We start from the raw sequence: 27,782 nt of genomic DNA, 5'->3' as shown, positions 1-27,782 counted from the left end.
ATTATTTGTAAAAAAAAAAAACCCACTTGATTTATTTGCTTTCAGAGAGATAATATGAAGAATCAATGTGCTGGGAACTAGAAGCCATGTTTCTTCTGGGTTGTTTTCTTTGGCAAAGTCCCTTCAATACAGACATCTGTCTTTTTTTTAAAATATATTTATTTTCATTCCCTCATTTGTTGTTATCCTACAAAGCAAAGGTTCCTGCGCAGCGTTTTCACAGTACCTAGTTTTGGCTGTTCTCTCACACCTGCTCCGCCCCTCTCCCTGGCTCTTCTCTCCTTTGCTCTGACCTCCGCTGTACCCTTCTGATTCCCTTTCCACTTGGATCTCAGAATTGCTCTATTATTCACTCCACACCCCCTTTCACACAGCTGTCTACCTCTCTAGTCTCCTGGGCAGTAGCCACACTCATTCCCACATAAAAATACATATATAAAAATGAGAAGCTAAACTCACAAATGAGAGAGAACATGTAATATATTTTCCTCTGATGCTGGGTTGTCTCAATTAATATAATATTTTACAATTATGTTAATTTTATTTTAAATTTCACAATGTCATTTTTCTTCACGTCTGAATAAAATTCCATTTTATTATTCCCACATATTCATTATCCACATGCTTATTGTCTGCCAGTCATGTGGCAGACCTCTAGGGTGCTTCCATTTCCTGGATATTGTGAATACTGCAGAAATTGATATGAACACAGGAGTATCACTGCAGTAGGATATCCATTCTTTGCCACTCAAGAGTTCTATAGCTTGGTCCTCTAATAGATCTGTATTCATATATTGAGAAGCCTCCACACTGATTTCATCATGACAGTACCAATCCCCATTCCTACCACCAGGAAATGTTTCCTCTTCTGCTACAGTCTTGACACTATTTCTTGTTATTTGTCTTCTTGATAAAGCAGGCGCAGTGAATTCTGACTTGTGCAAAATAGACTGTCTAAAGAGTACTAAGTTGTATTTACCTAGTAGCTAAAGAGGTCAAAAATTTGAAAGTGTACTTCTTTGTGATTTGTGTTAATGCTTTTGAGGAGAAAAATCAGATTCATCAAAAATGTTGTTGAGAAAATTGGATATTCAATTACAGAAGAATGAAATTTGATCTTTATCTCTTACCTTGTACAAAAATACCAGTTCAAGCAGATGCAAGTTATTAATTTAAAACCTGTAATTCTGAAAATGTTGAAGAAAATAAAGGGAATAATTCAAGATACAGGTATTGGCAAGGACTATATGAATACAGCCTCAACTGAACAGAACATAGACTAATGGTATCACAGGAATTTCAAAAGTTTCTGCATAGCACAGGAAAGTATCATCAGAGTTAACGGGCAGCCTTCAGCATAGACTTCTACTTGAGGATCAAAAACTGCTTGTCCCTGTTGAACATTTTGTTGGAATTAATAAAAGTCAATATTCTTTACTTTGTTCATATTTGGTATTATTCTTTTAGTACTAGCACTTAATCTGCAGCAGTGTACTAAATGAGGATCTCAATAAAATGTCAGGTATTTGTGATTGAAAAAAGAAAAGGCTAAGGAGGAAGCTAAGGTTAACGAACGTTGCTATCTTGATATTCTGACTTCCTTTCTTCAAACTACAATTCTTGAGTATTTTATATAGTATTTTGTGAAATAATTACTAAATTTGAATAAGTTAATCATTATATCATCTTTCTTACTTTTAGCTCTCAGCATTAATTTACAACTCAGAATTACTGATTACACTTTCAATTAGTTTTAAAAACTTAAAAATCAATATTTTGTTTTTGACAAAATTGCATAGAATGGTTATATTCAGTGTAATTTGTTAGTGCTTTATGTAACCTTCTCACATGCACCTAAGGCTATGCTAAGTGGAAATCTTAGAGCTGTCACTTGTAGTTAGTTAGGGATTACATTGAATTGTCTGAGATATATAAAGCAAATAAGCTAATGATGCATGTGAGGGCCGCAGAAAGACAAACTCAAACACAATGATGATTTTAAAAAGTGATAAAAATTAGAGTAGACATTTATAAAATTGAGACTACAAAAATAGTACCTAGAATTAATCAGGGTTAGTGCTTTGAAAGATAAACAAGACCGACGACTTCCTACTGCACCATCTAAAGAAAGAGAGAGAAAAGCTCAATAAAGTTAGAAATGGTGAAGAAAATGTTCCAACAGTCTCTTATAAAACCTGTGAGAATCTTAGGCGATAGCGTGAACATTAATTTTCAAAACGCTTGAAAATCGTAAAGAAGTTGATCTCTCCCTAAACACACATAAGCTATCAAACTTAAACTAAGAAAAAATAAACAATTTAAATAGACCTATATCAAAGAATGAGATGAAAATAGTAATTAAATATTTCTGTATATAAAAAACTCCAGGAATTCACAAAATCATAGTTGAATTTTGCCAAATTTTTATTGAAGAGATAATTCAAATATTTTTCAATATATTACCCAAAACAAAAGAGAAAACACTACCAATGTCATTCAATAAGCCTAATATTATCCCTGTATTCAAACTGAGTAACAACAGAACAAGAAAAGAAAATCCATCAACCACAAATAACACTGACCGCTCAGTTATGAAAGCCATCACAAAATAAAGGTACAAATAAAAAATGCCAATAACAACTAAAACACCAGCTTCCATAGGACCCAATTATATCATTCAGGAACATTTACCCCAAGGACCGTTACACCCATATCTCTTGCTCCACTAATCATGATCGCTAATACTAGCTTAAAGTCACATCAACGGATGAACGAGTGAAGAAAATATGGCATATATGCCCAATGGAATTTTACTTAACTGAATAAAAAGATGAAATGATATCTGCAAGAAAATGGTTAATTGGACATTATTATGCTAATAAAACTAAGCCAGGCCCAGAAAGCAGAACTTCACAATTTTTCTTATATGTAGAATCTAGATTTTAATCTGTGCAAACTTTTATCTATGTATATGCATGTGTTTGTGTGTGCGTGCGTGTGTGTGTGTGTGTGTGTGTGTGTGTGCTCCTATATACACAAACACACATGTGTGTAGGCCAGAAGCCTAGAAAAGAAATAATGGGAGGGAAGGAAAAGACCTTGAGTGAGTAGGGATAAGGGGTAAAACCAGATAATGGCAGCAGTATGGCATGACTGCAGAAGCTGTGCGTGGTGGAGGAGGGGCCCACAAGAGGAAGGCGTGAATGGCAGTGGAAAAGAGGGCCAGTACGAAGAAAAGTATATGTGAAAATACCAAAATGAAACTAAGTAATATGTATAACAACTTAAAGGTAATATAATAATAATAATAATAATAATAATAATAATAATAATAATAATAATAATAAAATAACAACAACAACTTGCTGAAATATCATGTGATTAGGAATTCAGGACATATAAAACTCTACCTTAGTATTTTTCAATTTTCCACAGTATAAGTTCAGTTTTCACAAATTTGTAACTCTAAAATGTAAGTAATTTCTTGCAATCAGTTGAATGTATAAGTGAAAATAATGCAAAAGATGCAAAAAGTTATTTGGATGTTTATCTTATGAAGCTCTCTACTCTTTGTCTTTTGAGGGATTTTGAGATTTTTTTCCCATTTAACTCATATGTTAATTTCCTTGTATTGTGCAAAGACAGTGTCTCCTTCAGTTTTATATTGGTTTTAGCTACACTTTGTTCACCTTATCTCCCCCAGGCTCCAGGAACATTCTCAGTGTCTAGACTCTTAGTTTCTAAAGCGTATCCTGTAGTTCACATTGGACATCTTCAAATAATAGTCGTGAGACAGCTTGGTACAGGCACATTTATCGTTATCTCATCTCAGACTTAGTCCAGGCTTCACTTTTCCCTATTGCCCTACTCACCACGTAAGGATGCTGGAGGCAAGCGAGACATTTTTAGTGTAATCAGTAATCTTACGAAGATGGGGCAGCAGGAGGAAAATGGGTTAATTAGGCTCCATTCTCATTTGGTAAATTTAACTTTTCTTACTCTAACACAAAAGAAATTATTACTCTCATCCAGCCTTTAATGAGTTGTAAGGTATTGTAGATAAAGATACACTGTCGACAGAGGGATCAAATCCACCCTGTGGTTGACCGCCATCATTTTTTACCATTTCAAGAGAGATAGAACTGACTTAACTAGTCAAGATTGCAGAATGGTGGATTATTGGCCGTGACGATATCAATGTCTAGAATCATCCTGTTTACCTTTCTGCTAGCCAAATTTACTGGTCCTCCTCCATCTCTATTCATTTACTATATTTGTTGAAGACTCAATGTGGCTATTGAACAGTTTTTATGGAAAATAATTTCCATGCCATTTCCCTCACTTCTTGAGTTCTATTGTAACTCCTGCTTTGATGCCTGTGATCTGTGGTGGATCTTAGGAACCATAGAGCAAATCCATGCCTCTTGCAAGCTCAATCAACTTTTGTTTACAAGCACTTGCCCTAGGATGGGAAAAGTGAGAAATGTGTATAATCAGTGAAAACTAACCATATTATCAGTGAATGAAGCAAGACAAAGAGAGGCCTAGTCTAATCCCTGATTGGAAATTAGTTCCATGGGAAAAAAATATCTAAGTAGCATTGCAGAGCAGAGAAACATCAAAAAAAATTTTATGTTATGGTTTTGTGTGTATATGTGTTCTTGTGACTTAACCACCAAGCTAAGTGCATATATGGCCTGGTCCTAAGCCCCTGCACATAGGTAGCAGATGTGCAGCTCAGTGTTCATGTGGATCCCTTAACTGGAGCTGGGGACCTCCTTGACTCTGAGGCCTGCCTTTGGATCCCATTCCCCTAACTGGGCTGCCTTGTGTGGCGTCTGTGAGAGAAGATACACCCAGCCCTGTAGGGATTTAATACTCAGGGGTGGATTGGTCCCCCTGGGGGACCTCCCTCTTCTCTGAGGAGAGTGAAAGAATAAACCTGGAATGGGACTTAATGAAGAAATAAAAGAAATCTTACCCTGCCCCTACCATATAACATTAAGAGAAATAAAGAGACAAGGAGGACATGAGAGTATCATAATGAAGGGCATTAAAAAAAAAGCCATATAGAAGGGTACTATCACACAGGCTAATATAAATTTATTTGGAGGGATAGTATATTACCTGTGATGTGAAAGAGAGAAGGGTAAAACTAGGAGTTAAAGGATTAAGCAATGAGAAGGTAGAGAGGTAGGAGAGGAAAGTGTTAGTGGGCAGGCTAATGAAAACTACAGATGTAAGAAAAGTCTTATGAAAATGCACTAGTTAGTAAGTTAAATTTAAAATTCAATGTTTTAAAAAGCAGAGTTAGAATGGGGTATACTACATTAATGTCCAAAATCTCTCACAGAAGATGTGGGTCATTAAATTAAAATCACAGGGCAAAGGATAGCCTCCTTATCCCAGAAAGACCCCTGAGGCCTACAAAACAACAAGGCTATTGCCATTGGCCTTGGTTTGCCACCAGAGCTACACAGGAAGACCCAGTTGATGAGGACAAAACACATGTAGGCTATCAGACACCAAAACAAAAATCAATTTCAAAGTAATTTGGAAAGTTTTTCCCTCTTGTATAGATTTTATAGTACAGAAAGGTGCTGTGTAACTGTTAAGGGGAAAAGACCTCAGTGGCTTTACCTCATTCTGGTCCCAGCATACCACAATACCAGCCTTCTTTGGAAAAAAATTGTGCCCTTTGGTATCAGGCCTATTACCAGGCAGCTAACTGTATTCATGCAGAAGAATATTCCACTGGAAGAAATTCTATGATTGGTATTGTAATAGTGATAAAAAAAAAAGTGTCTGAGGAGGTTATAGACCTGAGGGCAGAACTTGCTAGTTTTATTTACCTGACTGTTCATGCTATCAGATTACTTTCTATATATTTACATTTACACCAAAAGGCCTGAAATCCTCTCAAAGTTGGTCAGAAAAGCTTCATTTACAATGAACAGCAGTTAATAAATAGATGTGTAATTGGTTAAAGTACCGAGAATAAGAGAGAGAGAATGTGTGCTCAATTATACATGGCTCATGTTCATCACCTCTGCTCAGTCAACGCTCAGAAAACAGTGCAAGCAGAGGTAGAAGGAATGTAAGATCCAGAGGGTGTGAAAGAGCATTGTGGTATGCATTTATCCTGGACATGGCATGGCTATCAGCCTTCTGAACTCAGCAAAGTTTTGTTTGCCAGCACTGGTGATTGCTCTCTGAGCCCTACCCCTTACTAAAGAGCTACTGGAGGTTGTTAGCTGCAGGAAGAAACAGAATCATTTTTCTTTCAGGGTGTGGCCACAGGCAGAATTGATTCACAGTGTATTATGCAAATAAAAAGAAGCCACAGTTGGGATGAAGATGTATTTAGGAGAAGGACAGAGATGGAAATGGGGGAGGGAAGAATATTGAGGTGTGGATACGATTAGTCTCAAAGAAGAAAATATTATGTATGTAAAATGCATATGAAAATAATTTAGAACACAACATAAGTGGTCCTGAAAAATAGTAAAAGTACCTCATTATGGTTCCCAAATCCATTGACCAACACACTTATTGCAGTGTTGTGAGAAGAAGAGGAGGAGGAGTGGGTGTGAGGGTAGGACTGTAAGGAGTAGAAGGAGGGCACTGTGATCAGGCTGTAAAGTGATTAAATAAACTAACTAATCAATGTTTAAAAAATTAAAATTTGGACAGTAAAGGGCAACTAACAGCCAAGAGTGCTGTCTAGATTCAACTGGAATAGTCCTAAAACCACATTAAATTTAATCTAAAAAGAAAGCACGAGGAAAAAAAAAAGCTAGACCTTTGTGACATCTCTAATCTTGGGGATTACACAGGGAGATGCTCACCAACCTGTTAAGCCCACATCTGCAGCAGAAAAAAAAAAAAAGAGTCCCTGTTTTTACCAAAGTAGAAGGTGGTATCCAAGATAATCCTCTGATCTTTACGTGTGTACATCCATGTTCACACACACACACACACACACACACACACACACACACACACAGAGAGAGAGAGAGAGAGAGAGAGAGAGAGAGAGAGAGAGAGAGAGAGAGAGAGAGCTCAAACATTTGAGTCAGAGAATCCCTGAACCAGAGAAACACTTTCTCATATAGATGTGGAAGAAAGGAAGGCTAATTCAATCTTGGACAATTGAAGAGCTCAGGGAGGAGAAGGTTGATTTTCACTACTCAACAAAAGTTTTGTGAAATATCTATAGCAGCTTCCATTGAAGAATATGCTGAGGTTGATTCAACTAAAATGAAAGAAGTGTGAGTCATAGGAAAATTCCCCAGAAGCCACACTGCTCAAGTTTCATGGAAGGATGTAAGAGAAAAAACTGGGCCTGTGGGGTTCATCTTTGAGAACCCTGTTAGAAAAATCCTTCATGTCATCCGAGAGTCTCTCATTTGACCAAGACACACAATTGATGCAGCAACATCAAGTAGAATTAAATACATGGTGTGTATGGGGAAAAATGGAATTCCAATTCAATGAATACACAGAAAGCAAGCTGAACTTCAGACAAGTGCTGGTGCTTGAGATTGCCATGCAGAGTCCCACTAAACAGGGAGAGGAGGAAAACGGCTTTGGCCTGTGTATGAGAATCTTCAAAGTTCGTTAAAATGACCTTGAATGTTACCAGAAACTTTACAATTTCTGATTCCATGGGGTAGGCAGGTCTTTCCTATCTTCGTTTCAGTGTACGTCTTTGTGTGGGTCCTTTCACATGAGTGCAACTGCCCATGGAAACCAGAAACATCATAGCCCTCAGAAGCTAGTTGTAAGGTTCCTGAAGTGGCTCTTGGAACTGAACTCAATGTTGCAGCATATTTGGTCCTGTTGTGAACCCCAAAATTGTGAGCGGTAAAATCCTGTCTTTTGTGTGATGTAGTTGAGCCCTAACACATGTCTTTAATCCAAGAACTTCCTGTTTACTGTAAACAGGGTGATTATGGTTTGGCTCAGCCATCCCTAGCACACACTGTTAATCCAAGAGCTTTCAGTACACAGGATTTACCAAGCTTATCCTTAGGTCAACAGGCAGAGCAAGAAACCAGCTGACAGGGATAAAAGTGTAGGAAAAACTTGAGTTGAAGAGTATTTAAGATAGTGTGAATAAGAAGAAGAAGAATTTGAGCTTTGAGCTAGGGAACTCTTTGACTTTTATTTCTTTAGCTTTTCCTCCTAGACTGTCAGCTGAGACACTGTGCTTTTTGATTTTCCTCCTGGGATTCCAGCTAAATAGGAAGGTCAGCTGGGTGCTTTCTCTGCCTCTCCGAACTGCAGGTTTTCACCCCAGCATCTGGCTCCTGGGTCTTTATTGGTCAAATTAAATGTTTGGGATTTCCATTTCTTTGAAACAACAACTCACACAATGGAATACTACTCAGCTATCAAAAACTAGGGAATCTTGAAATTTTCAGGCAAATGGATTGAACTGATGCACCAAGCAAAGACATTGTAACCTAGACTCCCTGTTCAGATGCAGATGATGGACAGCTCATTTTCCACTTGGGGAGGGGCGGGGAGAGAGTGAGGTGTTACCTCTGAGAGGAACTCTAGTGCCTGCGATTTGATCACTGCCCCTTGACAGAGGGGCCCTGTGGGAACACAGAGGAAGGAGATGCAGGCTATTCCTATGAGACCTGATAGGCTGTGGTCAGACTGTCGGGGAGGAGGACCCACCTGTCAGAGGTCTAGAGGAGGGGAACAGAGAGGAAGGGTAGGAACAGGAAGATAAGAGGGAGGTGATTACGACTGGGATGTGATGTGAGTAAATTATAATTGAAAAATTGAAAAAAGTCAACAACTCATCTCTACTGCCAGAACAATACACCCTCCTAGCAGCTGAGCGATCTTCATTGCAGTTATTTATATAAGTGACCTTAGACACAGATCAGAAAAAGTGGTAGGCTAATACACAGGTAGAGTCCTCTTACCTCTGATTGTTTAACCATGATTATGATGATTTTAAACTGATGGAAAATGTATCAGCATGTGTAATATGTGAATATAATCATATAAATTTCCATTGAAATATTGCAATGCAGAGGTTTAGTTTCTTTCCCTCTGATGCATTTAAATTGTGCATTTATATGACTACTAGCCTGAAAATCTAGAGGAACAGAGAGAGGTGATCTAATCAGCTGCTCCCTGTAGCTCTCCCTTATTACTGAGTTCCTTGGCCACTGGTCCCCAGGGACAAGGGAGCAAAAGCAATGAACTGGGATTTGGATGGCCTGCAAGAGTGTCAGAAAGATCTTTAGGGGACACTTCAGTGAGATAGTATGCGGCGTTATTCAGGGTGAACAAAGGCTATCTAGTTCTTGGGGGAATGGGTGGGAGGGATTCCTAAGATAGGTGTACAGCACTGCATGGGGTTAAGAGTGGCATGGGTAGTTTGTTTGCATTTGGCAGTATGGTCCATCATATGAATGAGAATACGGTACCTAATCATCCTATAGGCAGGCACACAAGGGTGAAGGGGGTGCTAGCAGGGAACTGTGCCAAAGGTCATGTTCCAGATGTGATTAGAGGCACCTGTATCTAAAGACACTCTTCAGGTGATGTCAGGCAGAGAGTAGGAGGCCCTGCTAGGGGAAGGAGCCCTCCATCCAGCATGGAGCTCAGAGAGTCTCAACAGTCATGCAGGACTGCAACCTCAAACTGCAAGGTCCTCCAACATCTCCCCAAGTACAAATCAAAGCTCAGTGGAAGTTAGCACTCCTTATTGCTCAAGGCCCATCACTTCTATGAAGCAATCAGTCATCACCATATTCTTATAAGCTTTGGCAGACTTTCTTTGAATGAGCCCATTATAAAACTACCTGAATTTGTAAGATAGTCCTCGTGCCTCATTAAACAGACAACATGTTTGTGCTATCTAAGCTTCAAAAGATACATGAGGAAACCTACACTGAGAGGCACGTAAAAAGCAGGCTAAGGTCACGTAATTGGTATGACAATTACAATGTAATCTGGCTCCCTTGATTGCACATAGTGACAAATTGTCTCCTGATACAGAAAGGGATCTATAATGGATCACATCTCCTGACGCCTTTAATGTATGTATGTTCAGTCTACAGTTGCAAGAAATGCTAGATTCAGGGGCAAAACCGCTTAACTATGTATGTATTTAGTGTGCAATTTCTCTCTGTCAGCTAGTCTGTAACCAGTAATCTTTGGTCTTCAGCAGATCATATTTAGCCTACAGATTCCCCTTTTGCTCACACTTAGAAAAAGTTCCTGGAAATAAACGTCATTTGGAGATTTAGTCAAACACAAAAATAAAGGTTATATTGATGAAAATGGATCTCTGAATTTCTTTGTCCCGGCTAATATATCTCAAAGTTGAGGAAATAAATTTTGGCTCTACTCAATAACGATTATGTCAACAACTTGATTCTTGGGTGTTAAAAGGCACTGAGCTATTCAGACTGTGTTGCTAACAATTCATTCTGGTGAGCCTGAGACACTGGCACGCAGATATGTTTGGCACTGTGGAGTTCTACTTTAAACCTGAGCCTCGTGCTCAAATTTATTGAAGTAATCTATATTAATTATTTAAAAGTAGCGATTCTGAACACATGACAGTAAAAACTGTGCTTTCCTCTATGTACCTTGAAACTGGATAAGGGAGAAATGTGCTTGGCAGTAGGCCCCCTCCTCACATTTCCATGAGCTGCTTTCAGATCCAAAGGATATATTTTTCTCCTCTGTTGAGCTTTTAACAACCTTGACAGCTAAGGCTCACATTGTGATACTGTGCCAATTATAATCACTTGAAAGCTGTTATTTTCCTAATGACTTAATTTTGTAGAAAATAAAGCTCTCTATTTGGACATAGTTAAAAGAAGGCAAGATTAAAGATCAAGCTGAAAAATAGCAGAGGCTGTTAGTGGCAAAGCCTTCTTGCTTTGGCATGAAAAGAATCTAGCTTAAATGACACTCTGAAGTTTAATAGGTAAATAACCTTGAGCAAAATCTATTCCCCAGCTATGACCATTAAACAGACACAATGATACCTTATTTTCAGAAGTAGTCTGAATTAATTCATGTGTATATAGAAACACACTTCATATGCAACCCTCTAGCTTGAAATGCTGACATGTGCAGTATAAGTGGCCCATATGAGGTAGTAGGTATTGAACTGTGAAAGTTAAATCATAGATTGATTTTGTTACCCAATGAAATAAATAGTAATGATCCTACTAATTTAAGGATTTTTTCCCAGGAAACATGAAGAATATGCTTAATATAAAATAAATACTTAGACAAAGAACTACAGGCAACTAATGCCAAGAGGGAGAGATTCACCTTTTCCAGGGTTGAGTCACCTAATTCCCTATCCAACACAAAGTCATCAGCCCTGAAGTCACATGTGCAGAAATCCTATGCACACACACAGCAAGAATGGACTTAGGCTGCATTTACATATTAGTGCATCAATTTGAACCAATAATAAAAAAAGAAAAATAGTATAATTCGAAGAGATAATGAAAGACAGTAAGTAACTCAGTAGTCGCTGGAGAGATGATAGGAAAGAGGGGAAGTTATAGTTGTATTTTAATTAAAGCATATCAGATAAAAAGAAAACATCTTGATCAATTTTCATTTTAGACAACCTAACGTACTTCTTGTTATCTAATATGGAAGTTGATGTTTAGAAAGATTCCTGAATCAATTTGACTCTTCTGACAGCTGTGTCTTCAGATCCCAGACCATACACACCTGTGCTTAGATCACTGAGTGACACATGATAATAATTGCAGAAGCAGATCCATTTTCCCTTTGTTAGCTAAGACAGCTGCTTTCACAGCCTTCTTCCATCCCAACGGCACCACTGAAATAATTTCATTTCCTCAAAGAACCTTATTGCTTCATCTCCTCTGTCATTCTTAGACTTATTTTATTTCAATTTTGAAACAATTTTTGTAAGAAAAAAATTACTCAGATACATACTCTCCTTTTTTTATTACTTGTCCATATTAATGATTTTTCTAAGACACTTAGTGACAGTAGCAACTGTGTTTTGACTGGATATAACAGGGTAAGTGAACATTTGAAAGATCCACTTTACTCTAAGAACCACTGTTTTTCAAGTAACCAAATCATGGCAGTACCAAACCATGCAGAAGTAAGTCTCTCATGCAAGCTGCAAGACAGACAATGAACCTTAAAAACAGAACTAAGATAATTCATTGATGAGGCTTCAGATTCTGCAAAAGAATTAATATCTGAGGTGAGACATACTGTGCAGGACTAGACCAGGAACAACTATCTCTGTCAGGCTGGCTTTCTTCAGAATCCAAGCAAAACAAGCTAATGCAATGAAGCCCAAGCAGACAGATAGAGAAGATGTGCTCTATCAGGCCAAGCACTGAAGGGATTTGCAAAAACAGAAAATAGCGCTACTACTACACACTTGATGTGTTTTTGTCTTGAAAAGTGTCTTTCCATAAAAATATGTGTAATTTATATTGATGCCAAACTGGTTGACTGATCATTTTAAATACGTACACTAAATACACATAAAACTTCATTAAATAAAACAAAATACACATTTAAAAATTCATGACAAAGCTGGATGGTGGTGGCGCACGCCTTTAATCCCAACACTCAGGAGGCAGAGGCAGACGGATCTCTGAGTTCATGGCCAGTTTGATCTACACAGTGAGGTCAAGGACAGCTAAGGTCACACAAAGAAATGCTGTCTTGAAAAATAAAACAAAGAAACAAACAAATATAATCATGACAAAAAAATACTGTCCTAGTACTGGAGGGATAAAACAAAGAAATCGTTCTTATTTTGGCAAAAAGGAAATTTTGCTTACAAACCTTTTTTTTAGTATTTAATTATGAACATGTATTCCATTGCATTTCAGACATTAAAAAGGCAAATTTAAAACACCATATAACAATGTTATCCTCAAAACTTCTACACAAGGACTTAGGGTGACTGGAAAATCAAGGTGAATGAACTTACAAAAACTATGGAAAAGGGAGGAAAAAAACACTAGTTCCAGAATTGGGAGCAGGCAAGACAGACTAACAGCAACAGTCAATTGCATAGTGCATGGTTTATAATAGGAACAAAACCCTTAAAAGTGTGAACTCCTATTGGTGAGGCAGGAGACAAGGTGTGGCATCACTGACACACTCTACTCTACTTCGCAGCAACTATAGAAACAAATTCCTTGGACTCTTTCAAACAGTGCTTCTGTTTCTTGAAGACATGGATTCAATGCAGGTCAAATTAAGAAAACTTAAATACATAGGACAAAATAGTTAGAAACCTACAAGAAGAACATTATGATGGGCAGATCTTGGCCCAGAGGTCCTGCTCAAACTATGGCACCTGCCAAAGACAATACTTGCAGTAAACTTCGAATGGCTACCCAGATCTAGCCAATGGACAGGACATTCTCCACAGTTGAGTGGAGAGTGGGGACTGACTTTCACACAAACTCTGGTGTCCCATTTTTGACCATGTCCCCTGGATGGGGAGGCCTGGTGGTATTCAGAGGAAGGATAGCAGGCTACCAAGAAGAGACTTGATACCCTATGAGCATATACAGGGGGAGGAGGTCCCCTCAGTCACAGACAAAAGGGAGGGGAGTAAGGGAAAAATGGGAGGGAGGGAGAAATGGGAGGATGCAAGGGATGGGATAACAATTGAGATGTAATACGAATAAATTAATAAATTATATTTAAAAAATAGTTGTGCTTTACATGAGAAATGTCTAGTTGGGTGCTACCTCGTAGATTGCAGTGGAAGAAAAGGAATACCACCAGTGCCATAATTGTCATGGAATATTTCTCTAAGGCAAGATAATTCCTACCATTGGTCCAACATTCATGTTAAGACACTTTGGGGTCCCTTTTAACCTCGGAGAGATGGACTACCTGCAATCAAAAAATTAATCCATGGAAACAGAAAGCATCAAGTGACCACAGTCACGAGAAATAATTAAACCACACAAAGAGCAGAGGCCTTTGAAACCTGCAGATTTTGATGAATTGTTCAAGCAAAGACAAAACCGTTTTCATCTGATCACTAAATATAGGAGATATATATTATACAAATGATATGTATATAATATGACGCTGCATGTAAGCACAGGATACATCCACATAAATGTACATGTTTAGGCTGTCATCGAGAACTGAAACACACGTTGTAAAATGTTTATGCAAAAATATTCTTCATAATCTCAGGGCATTCCTTTGTAGAAAAGTTAGGTTTTTTTACACAGTGCTATGTACACAGCATACCTCTAGTTCATATTTACCCCAACTTAGGTGAATGCTTTTTTTTTTTACACTTTTAGAGGTGTTAAAGCAGTTGGAACTCAGTTCAATTAAAACCAATATCGAGTTAAACGTTACTTTGGAAAAGTGTAGTAAGCAAGGGAAAGAATATGCAAACTCTTAGTCCTCTGCTGAAATTGTTTTCTATTGTGAGATAATGTTGTTTGTATATATGGCCTTGCCATTGAGTCTTAGGCAAATTACTTGAAGGCTTTGTCTTCAGAGTTACGTCACTTGGACGGAAATAGTCATCACTCTTCAAAAATGTATTCAAGGAATAAAGCGAGCTTGAGCTCTGCTTTAAAAAAAATACTGTCTGTTGCAAATGAGAGGTATTTGCATGAGGCAAAAGCTGAGGCCTGTACCACGTGGTGGGCCATGGGAATTTGCTTGTTGAGAATATGCAAACACCTAACTGAAGTTGCATACCAAATCATCTCTATACAGACGTATTCTTAAGTTACTTGAAAGCAGGAGGGACTCTACTAATTTATAAGAATATCTGGGGGAATTGGGACAATGTACAGGATTTTGACAGAGATGAGTGATTTTAAATTATATATATATAGTTATCTTCATAAAAAGATACTTCACAATCTTTTTTTTTTATCTTTCATTTTTTTATTAATTTATTCTTGTTACATCTCAATGGTTATTCCATCCCTTGTATCCTCCCATTCTTCCCTCCCTCCCATTTTCCCCTTATTCCCCTCCCCTATGACTGTTCCTGAGGCGGATTACTTCCCCCTGTATATGCTCATAGGGTATCAAGTCTCTTCTTGGTAACCTGCTATCCTTCCTCTGAGTGCCACCAGGTCTCCCCCTCCAGGGGACATGGTCAAATGTGAGGCACCAGAGTACGTGAGAAAGTCATATCCCACTCTCCACTCTACTGTGGAGAATGTTCTGACCATTGGCTAGATCTGGGTAGGGGTTTAAGGTTTACCGCCTATATTGTCCTTGGCTGGTTCCTTAGTATGAGTGGGACCTCTGGGCCCAAATCTGCCTATCATAATGTTCTACTTGTAGGTTTCTAGGACCCTCTGGATCCTTTTCTAGATGAGAGAAGCATGGGAGAATAGCAAAGTAGAAGGATACTTCAAATCTTGTCTGAAAAAGACTTAGTGCTAAGCAATGTTTACTACACTGTACGTTGGATTCTTCTAAAGGACATGAACATCAGTCTTATACCACTGCTCAGTCATATACAAACAGAATTCTCTGGTGATAATTGTTCAATGTTTATGCCTTGAACTCTTTTTCTCTCTTTTTAAAATGTGGCATGAGTCAACTAAGTCTGAGCTAAAGTATTTATCTTGGCAGATAACTGCTAAGAAACTGAAACTTTATTAAAAACAGAAGAAAATGAGATAGAGTATGGGGATAAGAGTCAGGCTGAACATGAAGGAGAGAAGTGAGAAATTATTTCATTACGAAGCCTGCCTCTTATTTCATAGGACAACAGAAATAGTATCAAACATCTTGTCATCTTGTATCTTATGAAAGTAAAATCCATCATCCTGTCTAGATATTTGTAGCCAGGGCCACGTAAAGTAGTAATTCTAAGATTTCCACTTGAGAAAGGGTCCAAAACATTCAGTGATCCTTTAAAGCTAATCTGATTTTCTCCCTTATTTATTTATATACGTCTGTGTTTGCCAATGTTGTATATTAATCATGCTTCAGGGTCTGTTTGCTTTCTGACTCAGGAGAATTAGCCTGTATCCTTTAGTTATGTGAAAGCATAGGAAGCCCAGCATTTAATTAGAAACATGTCATATCAGATTTATGCAATGAACTGTAATCTTGCAATTCCTTGCTTCAGTACTGGGGAGAAATAGCAGCCATTCAGAAACGCCCATTTCCTTCTGGTGCACAGTGCAGTTGTGAAGAAGAATAGTCTCTTTGCCTGCTTTTGGTTTTTGGTTTGGTTTGGTTTAGTTTGATTGCTTTGTTTTGTTTTGTTTTCTTGTCTGTTTTAACCTCACACATTGTTCTTTATGTTTTTCTCAGCACTGCATAGTGAATTTTGTAAATCTTTTTTTTTCCTGCCTGATTACTTTGCTTTTTGTTTCTTTGTTTTATTTTTTTTAGATTTATTTATTTTGTATACAGTATGCATCAGATCACATTATAGATGGTTGTGAACCTCCATGTGGTTGCTGGGAATTGAACTCAGGACCTCTGGAAGAGCAGTCTGTGCTCTTAACCACTGAGCCATCTCTCCAGCCCCAGCCTGATTACTTTGTAAACAATGTACTTGTTGTAATTGAATAGAAAATGCTGTTTGCTTGGGGGGGGGGCTGTTGCGATGACTAAATTGGTGAAGATACTTGTTGATCTGAGTGAGGTTGGTCAGAAGAACCCACATGATGGAAGTAGACAAACAAATCTCTCAAATTTTCTTACACCTCCGTATGTGTCCTTATGTGCACACGTGTGCCACCCCTCAGACACACACATTAACAGTGTTATTGGTTCATGTGTGTGTGTGTATGTGTGTGTGTGTATTGCTGGGAACCAAAAGACTGTCCTGCATTTACATTGAAAAAATTGCATATATTGTAGCCAAATGTTTATAGGAAATTGAGATTCAAACTTTGGTTATGAGTTAGCAAAATCCATTGCAAAACTATATAAGGCCTTATCAGTGGTCATTGCATTTAAAAGCGTCAACTCTGAGAAGAAGTCTTTACCTCTAATTTGTTGACAGGTATGTGTTCATAGTTATAAAACGTTCCCACGTCCTCCAAGATGGCATCGTAGACCTCTGAGTCATAGTTAAGGAGCTCTGGTGTTGGGGCAGTCAATGTGGTCTCAAAGATGATAAGTACCAGGACAATTGTTGCTAGCATTCTCATCTTTCAAGATTTCCTAGCCATAAAATATAAAATTGAGTAAATACATAGTTGAGAATAGCTTAGAAATAGTTTTACACTAAATAGAAATGTCAATGTCAGTATCAAGAAACTCAAGCTAGTAGCATTCATTACAGAAATAAAAATAATAAAACATACAAATTGGTAATTTCAAAGGACCAATAGATTCAAATGTTCTCTTCATACACATCATCATATTTTTATAATGTAAGATGCAATGAAATATATTCCATGTTACTCATGGAAAGAAAATATACTAGGATGCGAAATGTTTTTTAATGTACTGACGCACAGATTTTTTCGTTAACTGATAATTATAAGCATCAAAGCTCTTACTACCACTTAAGAAACATTAGAAATCTCATTAACTTTAGAATGTGGATGTGTAGTGAGGATGATAAAAATGGGCAATTGATTAAATTGCCATTTTATAGATGAGGAGACTGAGACAGAGTTCATTACTGGTACAATTGACACTCGGAACCTTTTCTTGTGTATCCAAGTCTAAAATTTTTCCTTCCCAAAACAGAATAAGGAAGGCCATGCCTCTTATCCGTCCTTTGTTGACACTGCGAATCTGAGTGCATATATAATCAATGTATTTCTCAATGAATACTTTATGCATTGTATTTTGAATGTTTTTAGCAGAGTACAAAATTGACTCTTATTCCTTAGCATTTTATTTTAATTATTAATAACTGAGGCTTAGATTCGGACGGCAACAAGAATACAAGACAGAAAGACAATATTTGCCCAATTCCCTTAGAAGGGGGTTTGCACACACATAGGAATTGCTCAATCTTTTCTTTGTAATTATTTAACAAGCATATCACTTGTTTTCAATTATAATATAAAGCTTTGGAAGAGTTCAAACACAGGCCTATCCTTATCATTTCAAAGATATTAATTCGGTATATATATACTCCTTTGATTACCGTTTAGTTTAAGAACAACAACAAAAAAAACCCTTGTGCTTAATTTTGAGGGTTTACACTGGTGATATCAAGTATAATAACTAATAATAAATTGTTTACTATGTAAAGTAGTATAGTTTCTTGTTTAATGATAATATGAAAGGATTTTATGTTCTGGACATCCTTTTTCAGTTTAAGGACAGTATCTGTGATGTTGGTGTCCCTGAATCCATGGAGAAAGAAGTCTGTTGTTTTTATATTTAAATGTTCTTCCAGTTACTTGAAACAAGCCTTTATGAAACTGATGTCAACAGAAAGATCTGTGATTTTTCTGAGATTAAGAACAGGACAAAGACCTCCTTCCCAGCCTCTCCTATGCTTTCTCATTATTATTATTATTATTATTATTATTATTATTATTATTATTATTATTATTATTTTGTTATCCACACTGGATGAACTTGGCTCTATTTCAGTTGCCCTTCGGAATAGTTTTGCAGGTTGAGCATTTAGAAGTTATATAAATAATAACCAATAGTCTTGTTTAATATGACACCATGGTTCCCAACTCCCGCAGGAGCCACGTTCCCACAGTCAAGTGCACAGTTTCAGCAATGCTATCGCGGAAACAAGTGTTGTCCTGTACATTCCTAGCAAATTCTGTAATTCAAAAAAATATGCTTTTACCAATACTGTTTCTCACTTCATATTCTCTCTGTAATTTTAAGTGTCTCTCTCTGAGATTTCAACTGCCACCTGCCTTTGCAGTAAAGTGATCAAGACAAGAGCCAACAGCTTGTTTAGAATAAAACTGTTAAGACTATCTATGTGTGTTGTGTTACAAATATGTCTCTTCCTTCAGGTCTTTATATTTGTACGTAATGTAGTTGTTAGTTGAATTTTTCAGCTCTTTGTTCAATTTGCATTTTTAATATAGTCTGAAAATACCCATTTAGTTAACACTTTTAAAAATTTATAACAAAAGACATTCTAAATGCAAAGGGCCATATAATCATCAGTACATTATAAAATAACCTGAAATATCACTATTTTCCTCCTTCGGCATATTGCAATCACTATTAATCAATGTTGTCTTTCTCTACTACCAAAGCCTGAGGTCAGTGTAAGGGCTATTGATTTAAGGCATATATTGGACAGCACTATAAATTTATTCAACTATTGAAGTGAACTATTTTGCCCAATGGTATTAATTCCAATACTAATCCACAATTTTGGAATTTCCAAGAATAATATCAATATACAGCCAGGAGCAAAATTAAAGCAAACCCACTGTATCGATCAAAGTCCAACAGATCTTAAAGCAAGTTGAACTGTTATTTTAAAGCTTGTTATACTAGCGGGAAAGAGAAGAAAGCATGTGTAAAAACTTACCTTTGGCCCCGACTTGATGAAGTGGCAGAGGGTGACCGAGGATACAGAGTCCTTGGTGCTCGCCCGACCAATGGATATGAATTCTGGCCTGTGGGAGGTGTAATTTATAACACTCAACTTTCTGTTTGGGAAAATCTAACCTGGAGAATGCTTCTCTGTCTTTAAAAACCGCACATTATTTTACAGTTGCACAAGCTAAGCTGCTTCATCCAAATGACACAGTACACAAAGCTTGCAATGATGTTAATGAGCATTAAAATTGCAAACATGTTACCTTAAATTATTTAAGTAAAAAGGCGCTATTTTTGATATATCTCATCTATAAAAATGCATCAATTATGAAAGGAAGGAATGAACATGAGGTTCATTTTAGATGAGGAGATCTTAAGCAAATAGTCTAATAAGAAATAATTCCCCCCGCTTTGCATGTCTTGAATTACAGTCTTCACTTTTCACTAATGTTAACTGAAATCTCAAATGTTACAAAAGACTTACCTGTTTCACTTTGTGTAAGAAAAGATACCCAAAATAATTCTGATTTCCTGGAACGCTTTGATAAAAATGAACAATGAACCTTTTGCATGAGAAATTTTAAAAGCCTTATTTCTAGAAATAATGCATAAATGTGATCTGTGTGTCCTGTAAAGGCTCCCTTAGGCTCCTTTTCTTCTTTTATCTAGCAGAGCCAAACAAATCACATTACATAAGAAAAAGATATCCCCCAAACAAAAAAAAAAAAAAAAGTCTGACTTTTCTTACAGGAAATGGTTTGTAAAATTGAGTTTTATTACAGACAGTGAGAGAGAGAGAAACAAAATATGTATTAGTTTTTCATTCCTTAGGTAAGAACTATGAAAGTTCTAGAGAAAGATAAAAGCATTTCAATCTATTCTGTTATATTTTATAGATTTCTAGAAGCCTGCGTGTTATGCATCAAGAATCTTTTTTATATGACCAGTGTAAGTAGCTGTATTGGATTCTGAAAGTCAATTTGATTTGGGCAAACTTATTTAGAATATAAAGTTCTATTTTCAAAAACTTTCCTTTTTCTTTTCTTTCTTTTTATTTTTGGATGGAGAAATATTTCAACAACTTTATTATTTCTCCCATGGCTTACATATCACAGCAAGATCTCTCAAGCAGTACAAAAATCACAATGTGATTACATTCTATTGTCTTTAAGTGAATGATTACGAAAAGTAAATGTAAGAAAAAGATGTTCCTCAATACCTTCACATGATCAAACGTTTTCCATATTATAGGTAAGAAACAAACATGAAAAACAAGTTGTTTCCAAGAACCAATACGCATTTGTAACTAAGCAATTTGTTACATACTAACAGAGTAACAGTAAGCAAGGTAATTTCTTTTTTGTGCAATTTTTATATTTCTTTTTTACATATATATTTATATTATTACACATAACTAAAACAAACTACATACAGCAAGAAGAACCGTAAAACAATCAGGAATTATATAAATGTTACATTCTTAGTGTTTTGGCTACTTGTATTTGGCAACGTTGAAGAAAACATCTTTCCTATCTTAGTGCATCTAAAATTCTGAATGAAAATCACTATCTGTCATATGGCAACATTATAAACTTAAAACGTCTACCTCGAGCTAAATACATCTTAACCCCTAAACAATTAAGCTTAGTTGTAAAACTAAACTATCTGGTCTTCAATCCCATCAGATACTTGAAAAGGAATAAAATTAATTACCTGAGTAGACAGGAAGTGCAGATTAGCAGCTTCCAAAATAAAAAATGACAGAGACATTTTGCTGCCTGAGCAGTCACCCCAAACTCTATATAATGGTGGAGCATCATCTTCAGCTTTCAGGCACAATATATCTGACAGACATATTTGTGAGGCAGGGAACTATTGGGGACTTGCTTACCCTGTCTTGGCGGAGTTTGTCTGTCTACTCTGCCTGACTCCAAGCTTGCCCATTTTTAGAAAGAATTCTGTCTGTGGCTGAAATGAGAACAGGTAGCCCAGTGGCTGGATTGCTGCATTTGAATCCATCTCCATAGGGAGGTTCTTTGATGCTCATCATCTTCTTTGAGGTAGGCTGGATATTGCCAGGTGTTAACCTGTCTTGTTGTCAAAGAATTTTTAGAATAATAAGAACATCTTTAACCATATTTGGTAGGTCTCTGAGGCTTTTGAAGACCTTATCTAACTATTTTACCTTATATATCATTAGAATCATACCTATCTGTTTAACATAGGATGTATATTCTTGTGATAAAAATACACTAGTAACTGACATTACCATTATTTGACCAACTAACAACTTATATATCTTATTTATCCTAAACAGTCTGAAATAGCACTTTCAAGGTATTGGAAGTAAACCTTGTATTATAATTGAGTTGTATGGGAACAATACCTCATTTTAGCATAGAAATGTTAAATACATATATGTATTGTAGAAAGAATAATCTTAAATTTGAATTCTATACCAATACATCAGAATTAAACTTATTTTGCATCAGTATAAAAATTCTATACCAATGAACTAAAAATAGCCTTATTTGTGAGTAACAATTAAGGACTTACTTTCCAGAAATAATGCTTCCGTAGTGTCCATTGGTAAACAGTGATTAAACAAAATCTTCCTTCAGCTTAGAACACTGTCTCCCAAAGTAATAGGAGACTCATTTTACCACAATGCAAAAGCCAAGGCTAGCTAGGAACATTTGTAGAGTGCTTGCCTCACCTACACAAAATTCCCAGAACCTGCCATTCAGAGCTGAGCAATGCACGCATGTGATCTCAGTACTTGGGTAGTCAGGAAGGAGAATCAGAAGTGCCAGGCCATCTTCTGATCCGTGAGTTTGAAGCTACATTGGGATACAACAGCCTCTGTTAAATAAATAAGCAAAAATAAATAAATAATCAAATAATGATTGGTAGAAAGATAGATAGATAAGGTATTTGTCCTAGACTAAAATTTAATCCAAAGTATAATTCTTCAAACTTTTCCATTTCTTTTTATTTAAAAAAATGGATAATTTCTTGAACCATTCCCATTGGTTTTACTTGGACTTCTTGCAAAGTTTCAAAGTCTATTTTGAACTGTTGGTGCTCAAGTTTGTGACAACCTCCTGGGGACTTAATCAGCAGTGAGGAAGGATTAATTACCAGTGTGAGTCGGCCTTATCCTCAGCATCCTTAGTAAACATCTTTTAGTCTCCTGATAATTTTCTTAATAGAGGCTAAGCTTGTTTATCAGAAACCCCAGGGAATCGGTTAGGACAAACTACATTAGCTCATAACTGGGGTTTTATGGAGCCTTTTCTCCTTTGAAGCTCCAAAACATTTCACAAAAACTTTTCAGTTACAACTCTTCACACATGTTAACACTGGGTTGATTGCTTTAATAGCATTAGTGTAAAAAAAAGCCTAAATCTTCTAGTGATTGTTTTTTTTTCTATTCTGTGGCAGTAATGAGCCAAGAGCATCAGTAACTCTGAGGATAATCTATGTCACCTTCCCTTGGCACCGATTCTAAAAGGTTACATCAAAGCGGTACAAGGGGAAACATATACATTCCACTCACTGATGCCAGTTGGTGAGAACATGGCTTATAATGTTCAGTTTTCTTCCTATTAGGACCTGTTAGGATGAATCCCTCATTGACTTGCAAGATTTCTACACACGAGTAGGGGGGCAAAACCCTTCTTCTCCATAAACTGAAACGTGCTGTGTTGCCTGCACCCACAATCTTATCTAGTTCTCTTCAAGGTCTTTCAAGCCTGTTACCCTGTCTTCAAGCACACGTGTCTTCAGTTCCCTGAGGAAGATTTCCCTCCCCTTACTTTATTGTGAAACTATAGCTCCTGACAAAGATTTTCCTCTGGCAGTCAGTTTCACTCACCTTTACTCACATAATTCAAGGAGGAAAGAATGTCATCCCAACCTCTCTTTTAACTTGGAACTCATAGATTCAGCTAATATCATTGGCTAATTAATGTCAGGCCGATCTGTCTGTCTCTGTTTCTTCAGAATTGGGGTTACAAAATCATGATACCACACTCAGCTTTTGGGGGGCAGGCGAGGGAAGATAGCTTTGGATGTCCTGAAGCTCACTCTGTAGGACAGGCCGGCCTAGAACTCAGAGATCCGCCTGCCTCCATAGTGGATGTAAACATGTTTTTGTTTTGATCCCAAGTGTGGGATGGGAAACAGACTTGTGAGAGAACAGGTTATGTTTATCCATTAGAAGAAGAACTGCCTCTTGTGGAGGCATGCTCTTTGCCAACTGATAAACATTGTAGGATGGACTCTGAGCGGAGATTTTATATATATAATATATATATATTGGGTCTTGGTATTGTTTCCTATTATTTGGCGGTTCATTGCTCCATTTTGAGATGTTCTTAGAGAGAAGCACTTCGCAGAGAAACCGCTTCAAGGTTCCAGGTTCTGGCTGCTGCTCCGGGTTCCAGGGGCTGCGATTGTAGCCACCTTTGCTGAACTGCTGTTTTGCTGTTTAATGAAAGCCTGACTATGAAGAGTGGAATCCCTCCAAGGAACTGAGTCTAACTAAGAAGGTCCTACTTCTCCTGGTCCCTTTAACCTCTTTTCTTTCCTATCTAGGATAGGTGGGTTGGAAGGGAGGGATAAGCATTAAAAAAAAAAAAACCAAATAAATAGATTCGAAAAAGTTCAAAGCTTTACATGCCTCTGCCTCCCAAGTGCTGACATTAAAGGCGTGTGCCGCCACCACCTGGCACACTCGGCCTTTTATATTGGTGTCAGGGATCTGAACATGTCCTTACACTTGAATGGCAGGCACTTGAGCAGCTGAGCTATTGCCCTAGCTCTTCCACCTCTTATTGTTCTTTTAATGAATTGATTAAATGGTTGGTTGAGTTACTAAGTCATCACTTAGAAGCTGTCAAGGTTTGTTCGGGCTATTGTAGTAGATACGGGACCCTTTGCATTGATGACAATCTCTAGTTCTTCAAACAGTTCATAAATTAATTACTATTTCCATATTGTTCTCATTACTTTTTGCCATCGTGGGCTGATGCCTTCCAAAGATGCTTTCCAGACTATGGGTTACTTGAAGTAGGATTTCATTTTATCTGTTGATCAGTCTGTCTACTGTTACGTACAAAAAGATGTGGTGTGGACTTAATGCTGAAACTCCGAGATAGATTCTCTACCATTTAGTTTTTCTTCTGGTGAAAAGTTTACAACACATGACATCAAACCGTCCCAGGATGGCAGGAAATGATGGGTCCCTCTTCCTGGGTATCTTCTTTAAGGCTGAAGATGGAGGAGCTGGTAATATCTGCTTCATATCTCTTACCTATCAGGTTTAAATCACTAGAGGAAGAGAGACATTATCAAAATAGTCTTCTTTGTCTTACTAATTATAATCAGGCCAGCCAATACCTGTCATGCAAAAAGTTTTTTTTTTAATTTGTCTTCTGAGGGAACGTCATGTTGTTATTGGCTGGCTACTCACCTCACTCCAACCTCTGCTCTAATGCAGCTTCTGTTATTCATCGTCTGCCTCTTCCATTGAAATTGAGAAGAATTCCAATAATACTTAAAGCAATGTGGCTTTATCATGTGGGTTATTAGTTTATGTATTACCTTTTACAGAGTGATATTTCCATAAAACATTATTTAATTGATGCTCTTTGGTTCATCTGTTTCCAGCCAATAAGAGAGAACAGGCATTTGATGAATACCCGTTATCTAATATACTAATGAGCTAAGTTAGACCTTGGTCCAAAAGCTTTCGCTAAATCTATGGTGGCCTGAAAGGAGTGGAGAGTGTATGTGCTAGAGACTCATAAAAGAAGGAAGGGATGTTGATTAACATAAGTCTTTGACTCTCAGCAGAGACATACTCTGAAAGCTTTTTTGGCTCATTTCAAGCTTCTTTATTTGAAATTATAGTTCTTATTTGTCTTCTAAGTGAACCAGATAAAAGAAGCCAAAAGTAATGGAGAGAGTATAGTGTTTACAAAGTTTTTTTTTCAGTTTAGATTCTGACATATTAAATTTTTCATTTAATTATTCAAATTTCTCATGCTTAATTAATAATTAAAATATGAAATTAGATGTGGTGACATATACCTGTAATTCCAGGTAGTGGGGAATGAAACAGAAAAATAAAAAGTTTGAGAACAGCCTAGACTACAAAGGGAGTACAAGTCCAACTTGTTCAACTTAGCAAGACCTTGTCTCAAAATAAAAATGAAAAATGACTAAATAAATAGCGCAGCAGTAGAGTGCTTGTTCAGTGTGTGGAAAGTCAAACCTCAACCTTAGCACTGTGAGGATGGATAGATATAAATATAGATTAGATATAGATATAGGTACAGATACAGGTATAGATATAAATAGATTAAGTGGTATAAAATAGATAGATGATAGATAAAAATGAATGAAGCTTGTGTAATCAGACACCAGCAATGTTCACTGTGTTATTATAACGACTTCATGTTGTTATTTTTCATATACTTTCTTTATGTTGTAATTCTTGTAAAAGCTTACTGTAGAGCCCAAGAAATGATGGAAAGATTCAGAATACTTGCTGCTTGCTCTTTTTTTTATTAATTTATTCATATTACATCTCGATTGTTAGCCCTTCCCCTGTTTCCTCCCATTCTTCCCTCCCTCCCACTTCCCCCCTTCTCCCCTCCCCTATGTCTGTGATTGAGGGAGACCTCCTCCCCCTATATATGCTCTTAGAATATCGAGTCTCTTCTTGGTAACTTGCTATCCCTCCTCTGAGTGCCGCCAGGCCTCCCCATCCAGGGGACATCGTCAGAAAAGAGGCACCAGAGTTCGTGTGAGAGTCAGATCTCACTCTCCACTCAACGGTGGAGAATATCATGTTCGTCGGCTAGGTCTTGGTAGGGGTTCGAAGTTTACTGCCTATATTCTCCTTGGCTGGTGCCTTAGTTTGAGGAGGACCCCAGGACCCAGATCTGTCTGTCATAAAGTTCTTCTTGTAGGTTTCCAGGACCCTGTGGGTCCTACTATTTCCCCATTCTTCCATGCTACTCTTGCCTAAAGTTTCAGTAGGATGTCCTCTCCTCTGGCCCAGTTAAGAGAACCAGAATTTTGTTACTAGCACTTATATGGGGTAACTCACAATCTCCTAAAACTCATCTCTAGGGGATCTGCTGCTGCCCTATCATAGCTTCAGTGGATACCTGCATGCAAGTGCTCACATACACACCCAGACACACACATACACACATAAATAAAAATTAGGTCTTTTTTAAAAAGTTTACTGTATTAATATAAATTATATATAAATTATACATAGTAACTATAATTAAATTAAACGGCTATAATTGGATGGGCAAAGGAAATTTAAAACATAACATTCATCACCCAAAGCATCATTTTATATGTGTTATCTTCAGAAAAAAAGAGATAATATGAGTAGATTATTTTAACAAGGTATTATACAACACCCTTGATATTTTATTCAAAATATGTAACTCTGCTTATGAGAAATTCCCTCATTTGAAGGGACTGATGAAAATCAGATTTTATTACCAGAAATGCTAGTTCAAATTTATCCATTTAGCATATATCTTGGTGCACACTGTTTGTTTGCTTTCACATATTTTAAAGGATTCTAAAGTTCAACTTAATCTTCACAACAACCTTATGAAATAACAACTATTGTAATTTCCCCCAGATCTCATAGCTAAATGCTTCAGAATGAAGATTTGTTTATGGATTCTGATCACTCACTCTGTCCTATTAGGTACACTTAACCTTAGATATTTTACTAGATGGTTTCATGTCAATTTGACACAAGCTAAACTCATTTGACAGGCCCTCCTCTCAAATGAGAAAAGCCTCCACTAAAACAAAGCTATAGGGAAGCCTGTATGCCATTTTCTTATTCGGTGATTGGTGGGTGATGATCTAGTCCATGGTGGGTGCCCTACCGCACCCTGGTGGTCTTGGGTTCTCTATATGATCAGGCTGAGAAAGTCAGTGAGAGCAAGGCAGTAGGCAGCACTCCTCCATGGCCTCTGCTTCAGATCCTGCCTCTAGGTTCCTGCTCTGTTTTGAGTCCCTGCTCTGACTCTCCTCATGAACAATGATGTGGAAGCACACAAGAAATTAGCCCCATGTTACCCAATTTTATTTTGGTCATGGTGTTTCATCATAGCAATTATAATTGCTGATTAGGACAGATATATACACCATGATATTTCATACTTGTGATCCCCTTATTTTACATATCAGTCTCGTTGTTTTTTTTTTTTTTTTTAATTCAGGCT

General features: G+C 37.2%; 2 protein-coding genes across 2 annotated transcripts in view; one reads left to right on the top strand and one right to left on the bottom strand.

Annotated features, from left to right (window-relative positions):
* EPYC (epiphycan) overlaps window positions 1-22,364 on the bottom strand; it is a 37,858-nt gene extending 15,494 nt beyond the window's left edge. Inside the window, exons 1-3 of the mRNA XM_084794121.1 lie at window positions 22,226-22,364; window positions 19,499-19,586; window positions 17,010-17,187 (exon numbers count right to left, since the gene is read on the bottom strand). Coding sequence (XP_084650247.1) covers window positions 17,010-17,174 — 165 coding nt within the window. The 5' untranslated portion in view covers window positions 17,175-17,187; window positions 19,499-19,586; window positions 22,226-22,364. The remainder of the gene's footprint in view (window positions 1-17,009; window positions 17,188-19,498; window positions 19,587-22,225) is intronic.
* Window positions 1-27,782, top strand: part of LOC311604348 (uncharacterized protein) — a 349,080-nt gene that overhangs the window by 294,430 nt on the left and 26,868 nt on the right. The gene's annotated exons all lie outside the window — the stretch shown is intronic.

The sequence above is a fragment of the Acomys minous genome (genome assembly GCF_964271855.1).
Source record: "Acomys minous genome assembly, chromosome: 9".
Taxonomy (NCBI): Eukaryota; Metazoa; Chordata; class Mammalia; order Rodentia; family Muridae; genus Acomys; species Acomys minous.
The sequence above is the reverse complement of the archived record's forward strand: the minus strand, read 5'-3'. Positions and strand labels throughout refer to the sequence as shown.